Source organism: Plectropomus leopardus, chromosome 16 (assembly GCF_008729295.1).
Source record: "Plectropomus leopardus isolate mb chromosome 16, YSFRI_Pleo_2.0, whole genome shotgun sequence".
NCBI lineage: Eukaryota > Metazoa > Chordata > Actinopteri > Perciformes > Serranidae > Plectropomus > Plectropomus leopardus.
The window spans coordinates 17,020,579-17,043,756 of record NC_056478.1 but is presented as its reverse complement, the minus strand read 5'-3'; the positions used below and the strand labels follow the sequence as shown (position 1 = coordinate 17,043,756).

Here is a 23,178-nt window from a genome sequence, read left to right as displayed (position 1 = left end):
CATCCAAAGCATATGATAGAGAACGGTCTATGACTTCTGTTTTTCATGCTCTGCAAGTTAGTTGACTCTTTGAAACCTGGACATCACTTTTTTTGCTCATTTCAGATGATTCACAAGCATTTAGACCTTTAAAACTGAAGCAAATTGATGTAATTTCTTTCAAAAACTTGGAAAGAAAGGCAATGAGCAACCTGGTTAGAAATGTTCCACGAATGAGCAGGTAATTTTCAGGTAATTAGTCATTTTATTGTCCTTTTAATTTTAATTTTTTTTGTTTACTATTTAATTTATTGCTAATTTTGGGGTCATTTTGTCTTTCTTGCTCATTCTTTCTCCCCATGGTTTTGAAAGATAGAGCCAATTTGCTCAGGTTTATAAGGGTTAAAAAGTAAAATAGATGGACAAACATCTTGAATCATCAATAGGATCTACCAGTGTCACTCCAAACACTAAGCTAAACATAGTACATGCAGATTTGAATGAGTTAACGAGTCAGCTGACTGTTAATGAACATGAACAGAACTAAATGTTTCTGTGTGAGCTGCAGCAGCACAGATGTATGCCTTATTTTGTCAGAATAAATGCAAACACCCTAAGACACATGCAGACAAGATTACAGGGATCCCAGTATCATGGACAACCTGAAAAAAGTATTTTCAGGTGATATTTATAGATGAATGAATTGAATGCCTTTTAAAACTTTTTAACGATCTGTGGGAACTCTGACAAATTTGTTTTCTGAAGCCATCGGCGTAATGTAGCTCTACAATGCGACGTAGTTTGAGAAAGTTTTGTTTCCCATCATATACGATCATTAATTTTCTCCCTGCGTTATGTTTCTTCTTTCAGGTATGCCAGCTAGTGGAAATAATGCTGAATAGAGTTTGGTTCTGATATGTTTGAAAAATGCGGGGCAACTAGGCAGTAACATTTTTATTTAACATGGGTCCTTGAAGCGTCATGGAAAAGTTTTGAATTTTATCTATGAAAATATGTGGGGAATGTGTCCACTGTGAGTAAACCGTAACATTAGACCGACAGCTTTTACATTCTTTATTAATAAAAGTTCTACCAACATAGTAAAATAAGTTATACATCTGGCCATCAAATTACACATTTGCTTTACAGTCGGCTCTAAAGCAACAGCTTTGGGAAATTATGGTATTCCTGAAATGCTAAACTCCCTCCTTTTTCTTCTTTTTTAAAATAATTTCCACAGGAAATGACATTTAAAAAAATTGCCCCTTAAAATCACTGCTATATATATATATATGATTTTTTTTTTTTAAAAAGCAACAAAAATGAAAATCCTCTGGTGTATAATGAATCATTATTGCACAATAAGCGGTTTAGAAAAGTGGCAACTCTCAACTCATATTGATTTCAGACACATAATTATTGATGCTTTAATTTAAGGACCATGTTTTTCTTTTTAAATAAACATTGTTTTATTTTAAAACTGAATTATGAAAAAAAACATGACCTACGTTTAGACAGGATTGGGGTTGTTAATGTGATGGGTTCGGGGTTAAATTCAAGTCCTCTGCCACAGCTGGTGGCGTCTTTAAGGCTTGACCATCGCTGGCCTCGCTGAGTCCTGAGGGGCCTCCTGCTTCACGTGCAGGTCCTGTCGGGGGCCGCTGTGTGAGTTGTGGAGGGCATCGGGTGGAGCGTGACCATACGCATCACCATGTGCAGGATGGGGAGGGACGCCTGGAGGCAGGTTCATTGGTGGGCTGGGGTGGTCACGCGGTCCTGGGTATCGCATGTCAGGAGGGACGGGTGGACGTGGTCCCATGGGTCCACGGACACCTAAACGGAACAATTGAGAGGGAACATAGTAACGATAACAGAGGGTGAGACTGACGTAAAAACATCCCGAAGTACTCTCTCAAATTTGTTATTTTCAGCATCTGCAGCAGACACATCACAAGATCTTAAATTTAGTAGTCCGTACCAAAACCTCGAACTCGATACCACAGCAATAAAAACAAAACAAAACCTGCCATCTACTTAAAAAACACACTGATTTATTAAAAACATTACATTAACTTAAAATTGTGCTATAAATCCCTGATTCTCCACCTGGAATGCAAAGTAGCGGTCTATTTTAACTTATTTCTCCTCTATAACTGTTACTGATCAGCACTTATACATGTAATACGTTAACGGTTGTTCTTTGTGGTCGGCTATGTGTGTGATGGGACGGCTGTGTAAACAGAGACAGTGACGATCGCAGCGTTTTACCAAAAGTTGCACATTTTTCAACTCTTGGCACCCAAAAAACCCATGCTACATGTGCAACACTCACCGCAGAACAGATTGGTCAGTGCCTCGTCATGCTGCTGGTGTTTGTAGTGTAGTGTGAGTTTGCTACACTCCCACTGCAAAGAATTACCAAAACACTGGCCTTGGATAAAAAAATGCTTTCCTTTCAGACAAGTCGAGGCGGAGCTGTCGCGGCAGCTGCCCTTGTTGCCGTCTTCCAGGTGCTGCTGCTGCTCTTTCATGCTTGTAGGCATTCTTTGTTTAGCATTTTTAAATAGAAATTGCAGCATATTCCTAAAAGATGATGTATGTATGATGTAGACTCATACAGAAGTAATCCCGCTCACTCATCAATTATGACCCACTAGAAGTGTGTGGCGGTGCACTTTTCTGCAGAGAGACTGCCCTCTGCCTGGTTTTTCTTATTTTTTTCTGTGTTGGGGACGTTAACAGGCGTGCTCCCTGGCAGCACTCAGGTGAGGTCAGGGCTTCATAAAAAGGTAGCGACCAGGTGCCAGACCTTAAACAGAAGAAAAAGAAGTACCGTATTGCTTCTTGCTTTCAGGAAGTAGCCACAGCCTTGCACTCGCAAGAGCTTCTACGCAGGTAGAATTCACACAGCAAGTAAAGTAAAACACTCCCTGATTTCTAAGATATCTGCTTAATGTAGCACGAAACTAATATTACGGAAGGATGAGGCATTAAAATCTTTACTCCCACTGAAAACTTGTACGGTACACTGCTGAACCCACATAAACTAAAGGTTCAATACATTTAGGGGTCTAGACCTGGTTTACACCGACAACACAAACTGATGATGTGTTGAACATAAGAGCCAAACGTACCAGGCGGCAGAGGCATCGGACCGAAGTGATGAGGCGGTGGGGGACGGAAGTGTGGCGGTGGCGGGCCCCGAGGATCGACAGGTCCAGGGCCTGGCCTGGGGAGGAATGCATGTCCGTTGGCAGGTCGAGATCCGAACTCTCCTCCCGCTGGTCCAGGCAGGGGCATACCTGGGTGTCCGTTGGCTGGTAGGGGAGGTCCATGATGAGGCGGTACATTTGGAGGAGGAGGACCGTGAGGACCTGGTGGGAGGTGGTAGAGGCCGGGTCGAGGAGGTCTATAAGGCCCAGGAGGTGGCAGGCGGCCGTGGAGTCCTGGAGGGGGGAGCTGGTCATGGGGTCCTGGGCCTGGGGGAGGTCCTTGGACCATGGGACCTGGAGAGTCCCTGATTGGAGATGCTAGGAAGGATCCGGGTCCCTGAAAAAGACAGATTATTAATGGAAAAAAGTAGCGTGCTGCGTTGAAATGCAGTACCTAGATTTTTATTTTTTCCTGTAACTGAGTATCGATAGATTAAAATTTTAGACCGGGTTGCACCAACAAGCATTAATTTAATCTAAGATCATCTCTAATCAGAGTTCAGTAAAACTGGGTTTAAAATGAGAGAATCCAGGTTTAAAAAGCAGAGCTCTGCTGCACCATTAAACATTTATTTGAGTTAAGTAAAGCCAAAGTAATCTGAACTGAATTTAAACTGAGCTTAATCAACAGGGAGAGGCGTCATATTGAAATAAAAATCATACAGAAAAACTTAAATTAATACATAAATAACCAGCAATAACCAAGTGTAAAGAGAGGTGGAGGGGAGGGCGTTAACTTTTTAAATGGTTGCTTATCTGTCACAATAAATGTAAACCTCATCAACTGTTGGTTTAAAGTTAACCCTTGATCAGTTTAAATTGGAGATCAAAGTTTTGGCGCAACAGAGTTAAGTTTAAACTAGGTTTACAGTAAAAACTAAACTGAGATTTAAAAAGAGGTTTGAATTCTATCCGTCTTGATTTTGGTGCAACAGAATTTAAACTCAACCATGATTATTCAGAGCTTAAAGTTAATCCTTGTTGGTGCAATCCAGCCTTTTTAGTCATGCAGTGAGAAGATCCACAAACCACACAATTTACAAAAAGTGCTTTTAGCCGCAGCTCAAACCATGACCAGTAACCACACACCGTGATTATTTGGATGAAAAAAATCAAACCACTTTCACTTATACTCAACCTCAGACACACATTCACGACAACTTGCACAAACCCAAATATTTTCCGAGACACATTTTCAACTCGATGCAGAGAATCTCTGCTCCTCTCAGTGCCGTGAGAACAGGTGAAACCACACAATCAGCCCAAAACGTTAAGTCAGCCCCAGTGAAGGAAAATGCCTCAAATCTCTTCCCAAATCCAGCTTTAGGGCAGAGGGGTCAGCGTGCTTACATACGCCTCCACACCTGTGCTGGACAGCCTCCATACTCACAGGCTCTGGACTGTCTGTGGAGGCCTCGGCCTGAGTCTCTGCTTTTATTTGTGGATCTACTGCTTGTGTCTGTTTTAGAGCAAGAACAGACACAACAGACATGTAGGTAGGCGCTCTGGGCCTTCACATGGAAGGAGGGAAGGAAAGGTGTAAAAAGATTTGACTTGAAAAAGACTTACGGATCCATCCATGTTGGCAGGTGAAGAGCTGCGGGGGCCCATCATGTCTGAAAGGGAAAAAACATCAAAGTGTTGGAAGACGGTTAAAAGCTAAAAGTGAGCTCCTTGAAAGAGACTGCAGAGGACGTACCCATCCCAGAGATGTGTTTGTTGTCAGCGTAACGACCATGTGGGTCTGATGGAGGCCGCGGACCTGAGGGGAGAAGAGGAGATGATGAAGAATAAAATCCCTTGTGACTGACTGTTTTTCCAGGGAAGATACACGTAAGACACAGGGAGACAGATGTAAGAAACACACGAGGAGGAAACAAATTATTATGAGGGCAAAGATTGGTCGTCTCTACTCCCTGAGGACAAACAGTCAGAGGTCAGAAGCCTTCTGGATGACTTTAAAGCCCCTGAAAAACTTGGTTTCAAGTAGAATTATCAGTAACAATCAAAAGTAAAATTTTTGAAATACCAAAAAAACAAAAAACATCTTGTATTATTAATAAATAGGGTTAGGTATCATTCACATTTGAACCGCTACCGGTTCAGTTACCTTGAATACAGTATAGGCATTTTTTTATGTACTTCATTTTCTGTTAAAACAATAAAAATGTAGTTTCTGAACAAGCTGCAGGGGTGATGTAGTAGAACGAAAAACCAGTTCTGCTTCATCTCCAAACCACACTGAGCTTATCTTGTGTTTTATATATGAATAGTTTATTGTATAGCAGATGTACTAAAAGGAGATAAAATAGTTGGTTAATATTTGCAGTGAACTGGTGAATGAAGTCATGTTTATGTATGTGTATGTGTGTGTATGTATATACTATAGGGTTACATTATGTGTATACATGAGGACCTCTGTATACAGGTGTGAATAAAGTAGTATATATTATGATCAGAATTGTAAATATTTAAATATAAGGTGTAGTTTTTGATAATAATTTAACTATAAATTAAAGAGGTAGAAGAGAAATTAGTTTATAGTTTTTCCTACTACTTTTTGCACAAATGAATTGAGGCAATTGCGGATCGCATTTATTGTGTTGTTTTTTTTTAATGTTATTCATGTTTTTAACTGCTGTTTTTGTTGTTTTTTTACATGTTCCAAATAAAGAAATCAATCTTGTGTCTCTGTCTGTCTGTTAACTTGTGTGTGTGTGTGTATGCGTGTGTGTGTGTGTCTATATATCTGCGAGTCTAGCAGTGAAACTCGATTATTACTGAAATGTTAAAGAAAATACCAATAGTGAAACTATTTCAGCTGACTGGTGCTGCACTGATAATTTTGGCTCGCTGGGAAGCCGACCCAGCCGCAGTGGAGCTCTGTGGCCGCAGCTTCCTGGCTTCAGGGCGCTTCTGCCCCGTCTGAAGTTGAGCCTGGCAACTCCGAGGAGCTTTGCTGTCGGCCATGCAGATATCTGGCTGGCTTCTCGGATTTGGGAAGCTTCAAAGCACTTCTGCCTCTTGTCTAAACCCGGCATTCTCGCCCAGGTGAGCTCTCAGGTACTAAAATTTGGCATCGATGGATTTAACCAGAATCTGTACTCCATAGTGCTGATGTAATTTAGTCGGTAGCCTTAAAAGTACCAAGTTTGGAACTCAACCCTATACATTAAGAGTTTATTACAGTTACGGTTAATCTGCTTCATCAGGTCTGTTTAGGTTTAGGACGCTGTTGTTTATACTAAGAAGCTGACTGAGAAAATATGTTTTCAGGGCCTTTAAAGAACCAAAGATGAAGCACATTTCAACAGCAACACATAAAATACTCCATGAACAGAAATTTCTTAATGATTCAACTAAAAGAAACAGAAAAAAAGGAGGTGAAGACAGAGATACCAGGAAATTTGCAGGATGTAATACAGAGGAACTAAAGAAGGTGAAAGATCTGAAAAGAAAAATGAAGTCAGGTGTAAAAGGAGAAAGATTTAAGGACAAAAGGTTGTAGCAGAGGGATGAGGTCCAACTGTGGCGAGGATTAAAGAGGGAGAAGTAATCCACTGGGACTCACCATACGGGTCAATTCTTCGCCCAACTGGGGCAGACGGAGGGCGCCTGGGACCCTCTATCATTATTGGAGGGGACGGTGCACCCCCACTCACAGGAGAGGGCCCGTATGAGTCACCTGTTATGATCAAACCATCCATTTACCAAAGGAAGAGAAACAGCTGACAAAACACAACAACACAGACAAAGACGAGGTCCTCATTCCAGGCTCTCTGAGAAAGTCGAGTACAAATACACAACAACCTGTTTCTCATTTAGCACAAAGTACAAGAAAAAAAGACATGCAAGATTTAATTAGAAAACAGCATCCTCCTCTCAAAGCTCTGCAGGATCAAAAGTTTCCAAATGAAAAGAAAACAGCAGGAGAGGCTGTGTGGCCTGTTTACCTTGGCGAGGGCCTGCAGGCTGTCCAGAATTCGGTCTGAAGAGAGGAGCACGGCGCTCATTGAGCTGGGAGGTGAGTACAGCCAGTCTGTTGAGTAAAACACAAACGAAAGCCATTGGTTAGAGGAAAATAAAAAACAGGTAGATTAAATATTGTTTTTATTATTGATTCATAATAAAAACTGTGAAAAAATTTCAGAAGCAGGGTGAGGGTTTCTGACTTCAAAGGTGCACAGACGAGAGAAAAAAAATCAAGAGGTCAACACAGCACTTCTAGTATTCAGAACAATTTATTTTACACTAAGACAACAACAGCAAACTTTCTTATTTTGGCTTTTAAATTAGAGTGTCCTTTTGTATCACTCTGTGTCCCCTCTCTATATCTGGCCGTTTTTGCGGGTCCATGAATGCAGCGCTGGTGGAGCTCTCATGAGTTTTTTTTTCCCTTCAGCAGCAGTATGTGACCTGCTGGTCGATAACTGATCTGTCGATCTGTTCAGAGCTGATCAGATTAGATTGATAGATGAAAGGAGCAGCTGCTGCGAGTGAATGCAAACTTTAAGACCAGGCAGAGTGAATGGTTAAGTTTCACTTTCAATGCACCTTAAGGTTTACTGCTCCATCTGTGCCCAGAGTACTCTTTGACACTGTAAATGAACGGTTTGGCTCCAAGACATAGAAAATCTATTTATGGCAGATTTAATCGAGGTAGCCACCACCAATAAATGAATATGTGAAAAACCCTGCTGGAGTTTCTACCTCGTTTGAAAAACTTTCCAGAGCCCAATGTTCAGTGTTGCTTCTTTTGTCCAGAACCAAATTATATTAAATTTACAAAGACATTAAACAGAGAAACACTGAGAAAATCCTCACATTTGAAGAGCTTAGACCAGTGAATTTTGTCATTTTTGCTTAAAACTGACAATCTGACATTCATTTTCTGTTGATAAATCAACCAATGATTTCTGCTCCGACCACAGGAAATTAAAACTATAATTCAGGTGAATTGTGAAACAACAACAATAATGAAATTACTCACTTTTCACGGAGCTTTGATGATTCAAGCTTCTCTTGATTCAGAGCTCGCTCTGCATTACGAGCATTTACCTGAAAACATAACGGTGAATTAAGCGTGCAACTAGGATCTAATGCCTCAGCTTATTATCACTCTTGAACAGGCTTAAATGTCCTTTTATAGCATATTTGCATAAGTGAATAATTCATGCAACATACCCAGTTAGAGTGAGTTTTGTTTTCCTGTTCTTTTATCTGAAAAAAAGAACAAACACATTCAGTCAAGGTTCAGGTTTCAGTTGATGTTTCTCTCTGCACTTGCTCATTTAAAAGTTAATCACTACCTGCTCTTTGTAGACTTCCTCAGTCTTCTTCATCTGCTCCTCCATTTCATTAATGCGTTGCCGTAAGACTTTAACCTGCTCCTCAGCCTCCACAGCTTTTCCTCCCACCTCAGACAGCTGACTCTCTTTGCTGCGTCGCTCCAACTCTTCCTTCGTTAATCTCCTGTGAGGCCACAGAAACTTCAAATAACGGCAACACAGGGTTCCTACACTTCCTTTACATTTCAAAGACGCACTTTTATTCATGAAATGTTTGACAGGATTATGCTAAACAGCATAACTAATAAAGTGATGACTGACTGTTCCAGCTTCACTTACTGCTGCAAAGCGTTTTCCTTCTGCTGATACATTTCAACCATGATTTCATTTTTCTGCTGGAGGATCTTGAACTGGTTTTCCACATGGCTCTTCTCGCTTTTTAGGGTTGCAATTGCGTGCTCGAGCTCCCGGTGTTGTTCTGTTGCAACGCACAATAACATGTTTAGTGAGCATTTAGCATGGAAGAAATTATACATTTAAAGAGGCATGTTTATGCAATTTTCCCAAAATACATGACCAACATGCCTTCCAGTGATTTTCTAGTCTTTTCTTCATTCAGTAATTTGCTCATGAAGCGGTCGCGCTCTTCTTCCACCACAGTGAGAGTGGTTTGGACCTGAAAACAGATCATGTAGAAACAAATTAGTGTAGATGAAGATTAACACCTGTAATTTTTTTAGTATTAACGAATTTCTTCCAAGTGTAACTATGCTTTTTATCTCATCATCTTACCCGAGAGACATCCATCATCTGTCTGATCCTGTTCTTTATGGCTGTTTTCTTATCTGAAAAAGATACTGAAAGGCCAGAAACCACTTAGTATGATGCTCAACGTAATATATAAGTTGACTGACAACAAATATATGGTGGCACTTTAAAGAGACAGTTTCCCCTAAAGTTAAAAAATATTTTTTTCCTCTTACCTGCAGTGCCATTTATCAGTCTAGATTGTTAGTGTGTGCTGTCGAATGTTGGAGATGTCTGCCCTCTCTCTGATATAACCACATTTCATGTAAGAACTATTTTCTTTCTGCCAAACAACACCCACCAACTGTATCAGCGTGCACAAGGAAGCGTGCATCTACTGCTAGCTCATGTTGCACCACTGAGTGAGCTAACGTTAGAGCTCAGCTGATGAGGATGCCTTTAATATTTATATCTGATGCCGCCACAAGCACGAGCCTCTCATCCACCTGTAGATGTTTCTTCCTGTGCGATGATTCGATTGGCACGTGTAGTTCGGTGCCATCTAGTTCCATAATATTGGAAAGAAGGCAGAAACCTCTACAGCCGATATCTCCAACAGTTGGCAACTCACACCAAAGCAATCTAGATTTATAAACAGCCCCAGAGGTAAGAGGAAAAAATAAGAGTTTCTGATTTTGGGTTGAACTGTCATTTTAAAAACTACTGACTCAAGTGCATTGTTGATTTTATTACATTAGTAACAGAGCTGGACTCACCAGGTGCTACTTCACCATTGGCCAAAACTTTGGTGTCACCTTTTTGTAAATCACAGGCGTCGAGGTCTGCCAAAAGTTCAGACAGCACCTGTCCAAAGACATTTTTGTAATGTGTAAGGTGATGCAAGTTAAGGACAATTATTTACAGCTGATATCCAAGAACGAAAAAAGAAAGATCCTGACCTCCACGTTGTGGTCTTTAAGCACCACCGAGTCCTCCAGCTCTTTCTGAGACTTTTGATAGACTTTAATCTGCTCATTCAGCTCTTTATGTTTGTCCTCCCAGTTCTTAATGGTAGCTTTAAGCTGTAAAAATTGACAAGGTCAGGAATGTACTTCAGATAAAAAGGTATCTAAAATGATCCAATTTCAATTAACTCCGATACAAAATCAGATTAAATATATGTGTGTATATATATACAAAAAGTCTACATATTGTCTTACCGTTTTATTTTCTTCTTTTAGTGCCGCATGATCTTTCTCAAGACATTTGTGCTGAACATTTCGGGCATCTTCACGAATCTTGGCCTCGTCCAGGAGAACAGAAGTCTGTTACAAATACACGCAATTGATGAGAGAAGCTGTGACCACAAGTTTCATTTGATCTTGCAATATGCGGAAGATTACGTGAGGACTTGTACCTTAGCAAGAGCTTCCTGAATCTTTTTCCTGCTAAGCTGTAGCTTCTCTTTGGACTTCTCCAATTTTTCAATCTGGTAAAGAAACCGTTAAGCATCATGAATCTAAGATGACAGTTAAAGACATTACAGGAAGGAAAAAATATTAAACAATTACCCTTGTGCCATTTTGCAGAGAGTTAGCCCTCTCTTCTTCTAGAAGTTTTGCATATTTGTTCTTTTCCTCTGCCATGTGTTCATTCCGTGTTTCTGCCTCCAAAACTTTACTCTGCAAAACGGTGATGAAATAAAATTCACTGACAATCCTTACAAAATAAGAAGCCTATTTAATGACATACAACTTCCACGAGCCATTTACAGGTTCAACAGGTTCGCATTCCCCAACACTTGACTAGTATGAGCAAATCAACAAAACAGAAAGTATCCTTGATCTCTTGATGCTTACCTCCAGGGCTTGCATCTTTTTCATTGTACAACTAACTGTTTCCTTTGACTGTTTTTGATGTTCTTTCAGCTGTTCAGTCTTTAAAAAAAGAAGAAAAAATAATTGAGAAAGTTCCAAGAAGAAAAACACACACAGACACACAGACACAGACACAGACACAGACACACACACACACACACACACACATATATATACACATATGTAATAAAAGTAGTTCAGAGATATTTGATCACATTTGATTTGTGCCTCACCTGTTTCTGGAGTTCAGACATTTTGGCAAGAGCATCATTTTTCTCTTTTTTCAGCGCCAGAATTTGCCCTGTTAGCTTTTTTTCATCCACTGTGTCCAGAAGCAAAAAGTAAACAATTAGTTTGATTTTACACTTCTGCATATTGTAATGTAACGGGACATTAAAAAAAAAAAGTAAACACTTACCAAGATATTCTCTCTTCTTTACCTAAAAATTTTAGAAAAGCAGTAAGTAAAGATCAGTTTAATGTCTGATGGCAGTTCTAAATAAATGCACGATCAACATTACATGTACTAATGCTTTATCATGTCAGGAATAGTGTTTAAATACTGATCCATACAAGGAAAATATGTTGACCAAAATTGCAGGATTTTCCAACAAATTCTTTTTAGACAATATGATTTCCTTATTTACAAACAGTTACCCACAATCCCGCTTAGTATATTTTCAAAATGACATTTCAAGACATTTGGATGCAGTGTGCATTTTCAGAGTCATAACCTAATTAAATCTAAGCTTGCAATTACAACATTTTTCTCGTTGTTGGCAAAACATAACACATAATTTGAGCAGAGATGAAAGAAGCAATATTACAACACTTACTGCCAATACAGTCCTCCAGAAGAAGAGGGTGAAGGTCACTACTCCAACCAAAGCAGTAATGACAACAGCTTGCCAGGGACAGCCATACAAGGTTTCCCCTGGCTTCCACTCTTCTGGCAGTAATGAAATCACCTGATGGCACACAAGCACAACATTGAGGAATGATCTGGGACATGATCAGGAATAATGAAATAAAGCTGGTTCAACATAATTCTTGAAGACAGGAGGCCTATGTCTCAATTAATGAGGGGGGGAATAAACTTGTGTTACCCTTCTTGCTGTGTTTTAAGGGTGAATATTATTATGACAAGACTAAAAATAGATGGAAGGCGAGTAAATATTTCTCAAAGCACAGCATGACACTCCGACAAGCCTACAGTAGTTAAATCTCAGAGCAGTATTTACACACACTCCTAGACTGAGATACTGTTAATTCATTAACCAAACTTTGATGGGCACCACAGCGCAGGAGTGATCGTTACTCTCTTCACACCACTGAAAATCTTATCAAGATATCAGCGTATTTCCATACAATAATATTAAAACCAAGCGGTGTCCGAATGCCACAACCTAGATTGTTGACCTCTGTTTATCAGCACACAGCACAAGAGGAAAACAGGCAAAAGGTTGCAAAACTGATCAGCTCTTTCACAAGTTTCCTGCAAGTAACACTATCAGCATAGCACACAGCTATAATCATGTGTGGAAAGTGCATTTTGACCCAACGAGGTGTGCTCACGTATTGCACTATTAATATTAAAAGAAGGGATGCATGATATGCAATATGCTGATATTTTCTAACAACTTTTCTCACTGCTGTTGCTGATACTGATTTATGCACGTGTTTTTCACCAAACTGCAGAGAGCATCAAATGTCTCCTGTAGTGGAATTAACATATGCCTACTCTTATCATGACGGGTGGCAGATGCAGACCTAAAATGCAATGCATTTCAACATTTACACATTAACTATGCAAAAATAATAAAACTACACTAACCTTCTTTACAAATAAAACATGCAATATTTATTAAGTGACACATTTTTAGCAAAGCTGTAAAATTTATCCCACTTTAGCAGTCTTTAATCGCCCTGAGATAATCCTGAAAATAGCAAAAAACACAGCAAATTTGACCTATATCAACTAATTAAAGTCACATAATTAAATGGTCATCTTGCTGCCTGTCATATCTTCCTGCATGTTTATTTCAGACTGACATGCCAATATTATTGTGCATCCCTAATTCAGAGCATTAGAAAAGGTTGCAGTTACAGTGTTTTCATCAGGGCAGGAAATTAATTAAGTCAACAGCTACTCCAAAAATCCAAAAATTCACTCAAAGACAATATACTACAAACCAGGTGTGGTTTGTTTTACGACTAAATAAATCATCCTCAAGGTTAGGTGCAGCCAAAAAGCTGGCGTATTTATGAGCTGTTACAGTTACCAAAGTGGACCATGGTTTTAGTTTTCATTCCTGTCGAGTCATACCAAGAGGAACGCTGCATATTATATAGTAACAAAGAAACCTTTGAACTGAACATGTGGCCCCTCAAACAGGAACAAGTACACACTCTATGGCTGTAATGAAATGCTGGGATTACAAATTAACACATGGTATTGCATGGACAGATTAACATGCTCTGTTTAGCCACTGGATTTTGAAGCCTACTTTTTTATTATGCACAAAGGCAGTGCTGCAACCAAACGTTTCAGGGCATATCAACTCTAATCGAGGCAGAAAAGAAGATATGAAAGAGGCAATTGCATCAAGTTTGGTGAGTAAATTCAGGAGTATATAACATTTAAAGCGATGTACATCAGCCATATGCCCATTAACACGTCAGCAGGCCATGATAGCATAATAAACACTTTGACATAAGAGACAGACTTCACTCAAATGTTCACTTACATGTTGCATCTCCTTCAGAAAAAACATGTTAACATGATCCGGTTCCATAACAGGTTTGGGTAATGTGTCACTCTCCATGCTGGCCTTTGAAACAAAAACGGAACTAGCGCGAGTATGCTAGTTTGACAGGTATTAGCTTGCTAGCACGTTAGCTACAATCAAATTATCCCGTAAAGTTAGGCCAATGTTAGCCGTAAACGTGTCTAAAAAATAACAAAATACGTCGTTACGATCACTGACTGCGTTAGTTTGACGGTCAAAACAGGTAATGAGCAGGACTTGGCAACAACAGTTGGCTAACGGTAATAAAAGATGAGTCGTCGTATCTCATTCACCATCAAAAATCACCCGACAGGCAGGAGACGTTAGCTGAGCTGGAGCTTCAAATATGGATCAATATCAAAGTACAAAAAGCGAGTAAGAGCCTGAATTAATTTGACAGCACAGAGTCCATTTCAGCACTCTCTTCTGTGATGATAATCTGCCTTTCTATGCCGGAATCAGGCCCGGTGGTTGTGCTAGTAGCCAGCTCAGCACCGGCTGTGTTGAACTTCAGCCTGCACCGCGACGTCAACAAGACAGAGAGGAGGGCCGTGGGACGTTCAGGGACAATCGGACATTTGAGGCTTCCCCTGATACAGAGGGCCCACTGTTCACCCTGCAAGCGCTGTCACTTAAAATTGATCTGCGTGCTAATAATGTGTGAGTGCAGGATGATCACGCAAGCAAAAAGGCTGCTTTAACAGCGATAGGACAGTAATGTGTGACATCCAGTATTGCAGAGGCATGTCTGTGTCATTTTGAGTGTGTGCAAACTTTTAAGGGGTATATTGAATCATGTCAAGATTTTTTTTTGGTGTATTTCAGGGAGAATTGTTGGCACATGATACTTTTAACAAAATATCATGGTTTAAAGCTTTAGGTGTTAATGTGTCCAATCATTACTGTTTTGTGGCTCAAAACTAGCTCCTCTGTCATGATAATTAATTGTTTCTTATTACCTACTACACCAAGCTTTTTTGTTGTGGTTAACACTTTGGTGTTATTTTAGTTGAACATTGTTTATAACAACAACAGCTGTAACAGTCCCCTCAGGCTAGACATATGTTGCTTCACATTCATTTAGTTAAAAATTAAACTGAAATGTAAAGACAATCTGGGCTAACAGCAATGTTTATTTAGATGCTAATGTAACCTAAAGCTGAAGTTATCAGTTATTGCCAGGTTATTTTCTGTCAACCAAGTCCTGCAATAATTACCCTTTTGTTAAACATGCAACACAAAATAAGACTGACACTGGTGTGACTAAATTAAGGCCATGACAAACAAGCAAACTATCTGTACTTTTTTAACATGTTTATGTGTCCAATTTTTACTGTTTCCTGAATTATAACTAGCTTCTCTTGATAACACGTTGCCTATAAATCTAGGGGGGGGGTTATTGGTACATCATAGTATTGTGATACTATGCTGGCCGTATTCACAAACATTATAAGAAAACCCTCAACCTGTTTTTCCACCAAATTAATGGTGTTATCTAGTAAGGGGTCGTGGTAATTTAGGAGATGGCTGAAGTGACAGAGTAAAGTAAGTAAGTAGTAAAGTAAGAGAATCAGTTTAAAAAAAATGAATTCAAAACTAGTTTACACATTATCTTATAATTCTTAGACTTACCTCAATAGTCCACCCAGCAATTTTACTCTTCATCATTGATAGGATGCAGCCCATGTAAACAATCCCAGTTGACAATAATCCCACTTCTTCATCAGGAATATCAGACACTGACTCAATGGAGTCAAAGGATCCTGGTGAAACAAAATTCACCTATTAGTCAGGTTAGAAACAAAGAATAAAAAATCCCCCCTACAGTCTGTCATCATATGCATTCAAATAGTTAAAAGTATCATGTGCCAACAATTCTCCCAAAACCAGGTTAATCAAGAACCAACTAAAACTAATCTATGATAATCTATCTATAATTCCAGTGCAGTGGTTTGATTTACTCACCCCAAGAACAAACTTTTTTTTTTTTACCTAATTAATTGTACTAATTATGCTATATTTCATGATGACCTGGGTACAAAGTTATAAAAATGGTTTCACCGGTTTAAGTGATAAAAACAATTTTATTTTATGATTCAGGCCACAACTAGAGCAGATATTTTTTGAATAAAACTGTAAAATTTAAGGTGAGTGCTTGGCAAAAATGGTAAAAAAAAAAATGTGTTAATGTCTAAACAAATCCATGTGCACAATGGAGGCCAAGTGAGCAACTTTTATTTCCAAGTTTAGGAAACTCGCATGGTAGAGAAATAAAATTTTAAAAAATTAAAAAATGTAACTTAATTTAAAAAAACGAGATCATGTTGTTCAAATTACTAACCTGAGGAAGAGTGCTCGACCTCGACACCGAGGCCCATGTCTAGGGGATTTTCCAGTGTTGTTTGAGGGACCTTCTGTATCTCGTTTGATGCACTGAAGCTCGGCTGATTGTCTTTGTTTTTATTAAAATGTCCGCCATCCTCCTCCACACTGATGTCCGCTCCACCGTGCACCTCGTCCAAAACCATCTGCTCCTCTTTAGTCTGTGCAGGAGGTTCCTCCTGATCTGTTACTGTGAGGTTGTCATCACTCTCAGCCTCAGGGACGGTGTCAACTTTGTCTTCTTTTGCATCGTCAGCATTTAATTCATGTTCATCTACAACAAAAACAATAAAAAGGGTCATTAGGGATTAATCGGGGACATTTTCAGGGCTATATAAAGAGAAAAAGATTGTAGTCTTTAAAGGAAATGTTCTTTGTTTGCACTTGCTGACTACTCAAACCTATTTGAGTTTATGACAGCAGCTGTGGTCTATGGCTAAGAACGAGGTGTTTATTTAGTGGGAGGTCAGTGAGACTCTTATCAATGGAAGAGAAACAGTGAAATGTAGTTTTGGAGAGTTGCGGCCAACACAATTAACAACTGGAGTGAGACTATTTTAGATCTGTATTTAGGCTCTACACTACATGAGATCTGTTAAAAAAAAGAAACATTTTCATCTTGACGATTACAAAGACAAAGCAGTCATGTATCAAAATACCTTGAAGCCATCGTTGGTAACTTTTATGAGAGTAACTTTTTGTCATATTTCCTGTAATATGTCACAATATACACACAAAGTAGTATATGAGACAGATAATATGTCCATGATAACATATATATTAGAAAAAAAATCATGTCCCCCCTTCTAATTGTAGTGCTTCTAGAAGCATTTATAAAATCTACCGCGGCTATTGGAAAAGAGGAGTCTAACGCAGCTGTCACAGCTCATAACCTGCCGTCACACTGTCAAAGCGGGCAGTGCTAATCAAACATGAATCAAGATTCTGTAACTCATTGCCTATTTCTCATCTCAAATGTTTTCAGAAACATCTTTCAGGGTACTGTTAGGCTGTAATATAGCCTGGAAAAGGATGCAGGCTCAGTACAGAGGAACTGTTTTTACCAAACAAGTAGAAAACGTTTCCAAAGTTAAATATGGTGAGGTATCGGTTATCTTCTCTAGCTGCATGGCCAAGCATGAATATGCATCTTTTCTTTTTAGCAGTAGCGCAAGTTGTGTGCAGTGTGAACTGAAACTGTCTCATAAATGGTAATTTAAGACACATTCTGATATCAGGAGTGAACTGTAATCTCTTTTAACTTCATGAAGACACAATCTGGGTTTATCTGGAAACAAGATACTCGTCTGAATGATGCCTGAAAGGACATTGGGAGCTGCACAGTATCAAATTCTGCATTCAGTTCATCCGCAGAGCATAAGCTCATGCAATACACTGAACCTGCGCGTGAGAGGCCTGTATCAGAGGTAAAAACAGACTGAGCACTGGTAAAACCAATCTCCCAATCACAGGGGAGTGAATCTCACAACCTTTATCTATGCTAGATACTCAAATAAAAAACAAACGCACCTTGGTCAGTATCGGGTGCGCTGTCAGAAGCCAAAGGCGTGCTGTCGCTGGCTGTTGAATACTTCTGTCGCAGGCTGAATGCCAGCTCCTGGAAGTCATCCAGTATTTCAGTCTCCTCATCCACACTGCTTGTGTCCTGTTGTTGGTCATAGCTGTCTTTTGTGTCCCGGCCATCCAGCATCTTCTCAATCTCATCCAGGATGGTGTTCTCAGAGGCTTCCAGGATGCCCTCGAGAGCACTTTCAATGTCGTGTGTGCTACCTGTGTGCGAGAGACGGGTCGCCTGCAATTCTGTGTCCAGGTCGGAGAACATGGCCTCCACTTTGAAGAGATTCTTGAGACCCAAAAGCTTTTGGATCTTCATCATGTTGTCTTCAGTGAAGTGGTCGCGAAGCAGAGTCAGTCTCAACACGCTGTCGCTGTATTTGGGCTCCGGAGTCGACAAAGTGGGCGGAGTGGTTTCAGGAGAGGGTTCTTTAGAGTCTGCGTGATCAGATTGTGAGAAAGAAAGTGCGTTTTCATCTTCAAGTAATTCTTCTTTTTCCTCGTCTTTCTGTTCTTCGTCTTTCCACTCCTCATGAACCTCCGGTTCCTCCACAGATACTTCTGGTTGACTGTTATTACTCTCTGAATCTGTCAGTGAATGGTCATGTATGTGCTCAGGTAGGTGGTCATCTACTGTCTTTTCATCGTCTTTTGAATCCAAATCCTTTGATTGCATCACCTCAGTGGACGTGTCCTGATGGATTTCAGTTTTGGTGCTGGTTAATTCTTCATCCATCACTGTTTTATTTTCTTCCAGTTCATTATCTAAATCCTCACTATGCTCCATGGCAATGTTGGGATCAGTATCATTATTAACCTCTGCATCTTTGGACGCTTCCTTCTGTTCCTCTTTCTGCTCAATGGCTTCTATTGTTGTTTTCATATCCGAGTTTTGAGCCTCAGGAATGGCCGATCCATCGTGTGAGACTGTATCCACAGTTATTGTACTTTCTTTTGTTTGATGGTGTATCGGCTCATCTGTTGGTTTTAAAGTTTCCTCCAAAGCGCCCTCAGGTCCGATCACTTCTCCATCACCCTCATCTTCATTTTCACGATCAAATGACACTGGCTCTATGTTTTCTGGCTCTTTTGGTGATTCTTCTGATAGTGGTTCTTCTACGTCTTCATTTTGTTCCTCAAAACTCTGAGGGGTTTTTGAAGCAGCTTCTTCTACCTCATCATCGTCGTCTTCTTCTGAACTGAAAACATCTGCTGTCCTCTCTCCACCGGTGACAACTGAAAAAACAGCATCTCCCAATGATGTCCACACGGTCTTCTCCTCTTCGGCCTCTGGTTTGTCATCATGTGTTGGAGGACTTTCATGCTCTTTGAGGAAGCTTTCAGACTCTGGAGTGGTTATGGGTTCTTCAGAGACAGACAGCAATAGAGTTTCTGCTTTCACGTCAATGTCATCCTCGGGATGGTTTTCCACATATTCACTTTCCTCCTCCTCCTCCTCATATGGGGTAACATTCTTTGTGATTTCATCGTCGGTGGTAACAGCATCAAAAGTTGTTCCAAAAGTGGTTTTTAACTCAGGGATTTGCAAGGCTTCAGAAACTGAAACTGGTTCATTTTCTAGAACAATATCATCTTTGGGCACTGATTCCACTTCAGGTTCTGTGGGTGTATCTTTGGTTTCTGACACAATGTTTTCAAGAACAGACTTTTGCTCAACTTGTGTGTCCTCTACAGCTCTTTTGGTATCATCAGGTGTAGCTGTTGTATCAGGTTCTACTACTTCTTTAGAAGGTGATTCAGTTGCCACATCAGATTCAGGTAAAGAGGCATTTTCATCATCTGGGATGTCATCAAGATCCTCAGAGACATCATGAAGCTCAGTTTGTTTTTCGCTGTCAGATGCCTCTGCTGATGGCTGTGTTTCTTTCTGTGCATCCTCAGCTGCTTGGGTTAGGTCAGGTGTTTTCTTAGTTTCACCATCAGTCCCCTCCAAGAAAGAGCCTATTAGTGAGTCTATGTCATAATTGTCAAACTTATCAAAGCCAGTGTCAAAACAGACAAAATCCGTTTCCTGAAAATAAGAAAAAAATTTAAATTACACAAAATGTGCATGGGAATTCATGAGTCGTGTTATGTTGGTAGTATGAAAACTCAATGGTATTCTAGGCAGCATTTTGAGCTGTTTAATTATTTCAGTCACTCAGCAACACGTTTTCATACCTCTGCTGCAACTTCAAGTTCTTTGTCAGTATAATGGTGATTAACTGCAAGAATCTCATTTGGGAAATAGCCAAAGCTACTTCCAACCTATTGACAAATACAAGAAGAGAACATGTTAAGGGTTACAGCTACACAGCATAAGCCAGATGTTATCAAGTGCTAATTAAATATTAACCAGAGTATACGTACACTTCCAGCCCAAATGTCGTTCCTTCTGCCTGACAGCTTGTAGTATACATAGACAGTTTCTGATTTCTTGACTGTCAGGAAACGGCAGTCTGGTCCCGAGAAATCTTTCATAGCTTTTCCCCGAACCAGAAGCACTGTGAAAAGAAAATGTGAAGCATTAGAATTATTTCAAAAAGATAAATGTATTAGCATCTGATTTTTCACATTATGCTTCTTTCAAGAATGCAAAAGTGGCAGCATTATTTTTCAAAATGAACCCAGGCAGAAAAGAAATATACATCAATATAAATACTGAACTAACTGATTTTTTCTGTCAACCCAGTTCTATAATATTGTCCTTTCTGTAAAACATGCAACAAATGAGACTGAAACGGATTAAACTAAAGGACACAGGAAATAAGCAAACTATCTGTATTATTACCCTGACATACCACTGTTAAAAACAAAATATCATGATTTAAAGCTTCAGGTGTTAATGTGTCCAATCGTTACTGTTTTGTGGCTCAAAACTAGCTCCTCTGTCATGATAATTAATTGTTTCTTGTTACCTACTACACCAAGCTTTTTGTTGTGGTTAACACTTTGGTGTTATTTCAGTTGAACACTGTTTATAACAACAGCTGTAACAGTCCCCTCAGGCTAGACATATGTTGCTTCACATTCATTTAGTTAAATATTAAACTGAAATGTAAAGACAATCTGGGCTAACAGCAATGTTTATTTAGATGCTAATGTAACCTAAAGCTGAAGTTATAAGTTATTGCCAGGTTATTTTCTGTCAACCAAGTCCTGCAATAATTACCCTTTTGTTAAACATGCAACACAAAAATAAGACTGACACTGGTGTGACTAAATTAAGGCCATGACAAACAAGCAAACTATCTGTTTTTTTTTTAACATGTTTATGTGTCCAATTTTTACTGTTTCCTGAATTATAACTAGCTTCTCTTGATAACACGTCACCCATAAATTTAGGGGTAGGGGGTGGAATTGGTACAGCATAGTATTGCGATATTTTGTGTGGCAATATTGTATCTACAGGAAGGATAAGTATTTTTTTATTATATAAATAATTAATTTTGCAAATGCAAATCAAATGTTGGTCTCTTACTCAAACAATGCAATCGATTTTGTTTTCAGTCCACTAGGCACATGTTGCTGCATAAAATTGACTGAAGTGAAAATAATGGACTGAAAACTTTATCTTATTAAATAAAACAGACGATGAAACTTTGCAGGCATGATTTGCAACTGCAAAAAGGTGATAAATCGCAATATATAATTTTCGCAATACTCAGTATATCGCACGTTTAGAATTGTAAAGATTGCAATAAAATTATATAGTCACCTATGTATCGTGATCATGTGGTATCGTGGGGCATCTGATGTTTCTCAGCCCTTATTATATCGTTTCTAATCACCTACACAAACCTTTATTGTTGTGGTTAACACTTTGGTTTTATTTTTAGTGAAACATTTACAACAACAACAACTGCACCAGTAACCCCAGGCGTGACATATGATGCTTTAAATTCAGTATAAGCTTTAAGTCAAGTTAGAAATGCAAACTGAGTGTTAGAACAATCTGGGCTAACAGTATTGTTCACGTAAATGCTAATATCAGTTTGCTTGCTATGCTGCGCAGTGTAACTGCCACCGTTAATCTGTGTTAAGTAATATTTGGCTGCAAGAAGAGAAGTAACAACCAGTTTGGTTCAATAAGAGAGCTTACTGTACTTTGCTAGCTTATGTTATTCCTTGTTTGTTTAACGTTACCGACATTAGGAAAGATTTTGCCCAAAGCCGGCCGGTGGCTAATTAGCTGCTAACATTAGCCACCAGCTAAGGCAGGCAGGCCGGAGCTGCCAGGCAACCAGCCAACACTACGGGCTATGGCTGAAAGAATAACATCCCCGAGATAATAAGTCACGTTAACATTAGCATGCCCTGATTTCAATGATCACTATGCGGTCACACAGCATCTGAACTACTACAGGAGGTTATCCAGGTCACAAATATCGACTGACAACAGGTCTAGAGATAAGGCGCAGTTTATGGCTGCTAGCTGCAGTGTCGGGATGAGGGAAGATTGCATCCTTGAAGTCCTGATGAGCTAGTAGTTAACAACAACTTACTGCTGCACTCTTCGTCGGCGCATCTTTTAAAGTCAGAGAACCTTTTTTCCAAGGCTGCAGTTGAAATAAAATTAAATAAAAGTAATAAAAAGCCCTGTCGGTAGAAGTGTTTTTGCTGCCATGCTGGCAGTTTTTGTTGACTGGATCGACTCTGCTGCTGCTGCTGCTGCTGCTGGAGCTGAAGGAGCCGACACGTCAGCAGATCAGATCCGGCAGGGTGTAGGCACGGATAGGTTTACACAGGATATAAGGTTTGGAGCTGGCTGCTTCATGTGACTGTGGGAAACAAGCTCCAGATGCAGTGGTGAGAAGAGAAACTGCACAGGAAATCGGCCTCATCTTTTGGAATCATCCAGCACACCCAGCAAGGACACCTAAATAATACACAAGGATTTTAGAGATTAAAAAACATGGGACATGGTGCATTAAAATGCCATTTAACCATTTGAAACCTGGCTTAACGTCACTTTTTTGTGATGCGTTCAGACACCTTTCACATGTGTTTAAACTTCTAAACCCACGAGGAATAAAGACAGTAACCAACTTATCAAGAAATGTTCTCCAAATTGCAAGAAATTAGTGTATAGAGAAGATTGTTATATTTTAAGAAGCAGGGGAAAACGTAGAGCAAACATTTTTTATAGTTATATATTTTGGAGTATGTTGCAGAATTATTCTTATTTTTAGGCACTTTTTTTTAAACAAGTAATTTCCTTGTGTTTGTTTTCTACTTTCCCCATTTTGTGCTAATTTTCAGGTAATTTTTTTTTTTTACTTACTTTTCTTTCTTTTTTTTAGTCATTTCTAGCTCATTTAGGGGTCAT

At 39.5% G+C, this 23,178-nt stretch overlaps 1 protein-coding gene across 1 annotated transcript; it reads right to left on the bottom strand.

The window, feature by feature from the left end:
- Positions 1-1,039: 1,039 nt before the first annotated feature.
- mia3 (MIA SH3 domain ER export factor 3) lies at positions 1,040-22,577 on the bottom strand (the record flags this gene model as incomplete). Its single annotated transcript, XM_042503935.1, has 28 exons — positions 1,040-1,812; positions 3,114-3,528; positions 4,582-4,650; positions 4,761-4,807; positions 4,891-4,953; positions 6,763-6,876; positions 7,145-7,230; positions 8,182-8,249; positions 8,376-8,411; positions 8,501-8,663; positions 8,819-8,957; positions 9,065-9,155; positions 9,272-9,336; positions 10,003-10,090; positions 10,186-10,308; positions 10,447-10,551; positions 10,644-10,715; positions 10,798-10,908; positions 11,086-11,163; positions 11,337-11,425; positions 11,522-11,543; positions 11,940-12,071; positions 15,525-15,655; positions 16,234-16,548; positions 17,805-19,881; positions 20,031-20,117; positions 20,220-20,353; positions 22,355-22,577. Coding segments are annotated over 28 exons (5,391 nt in total), but the record flags the coding sequence as incomplete, so codon positions are not given.
- Between the last annotated feature and the right edge of the window lie 601 nt (positions 22,578-23,178).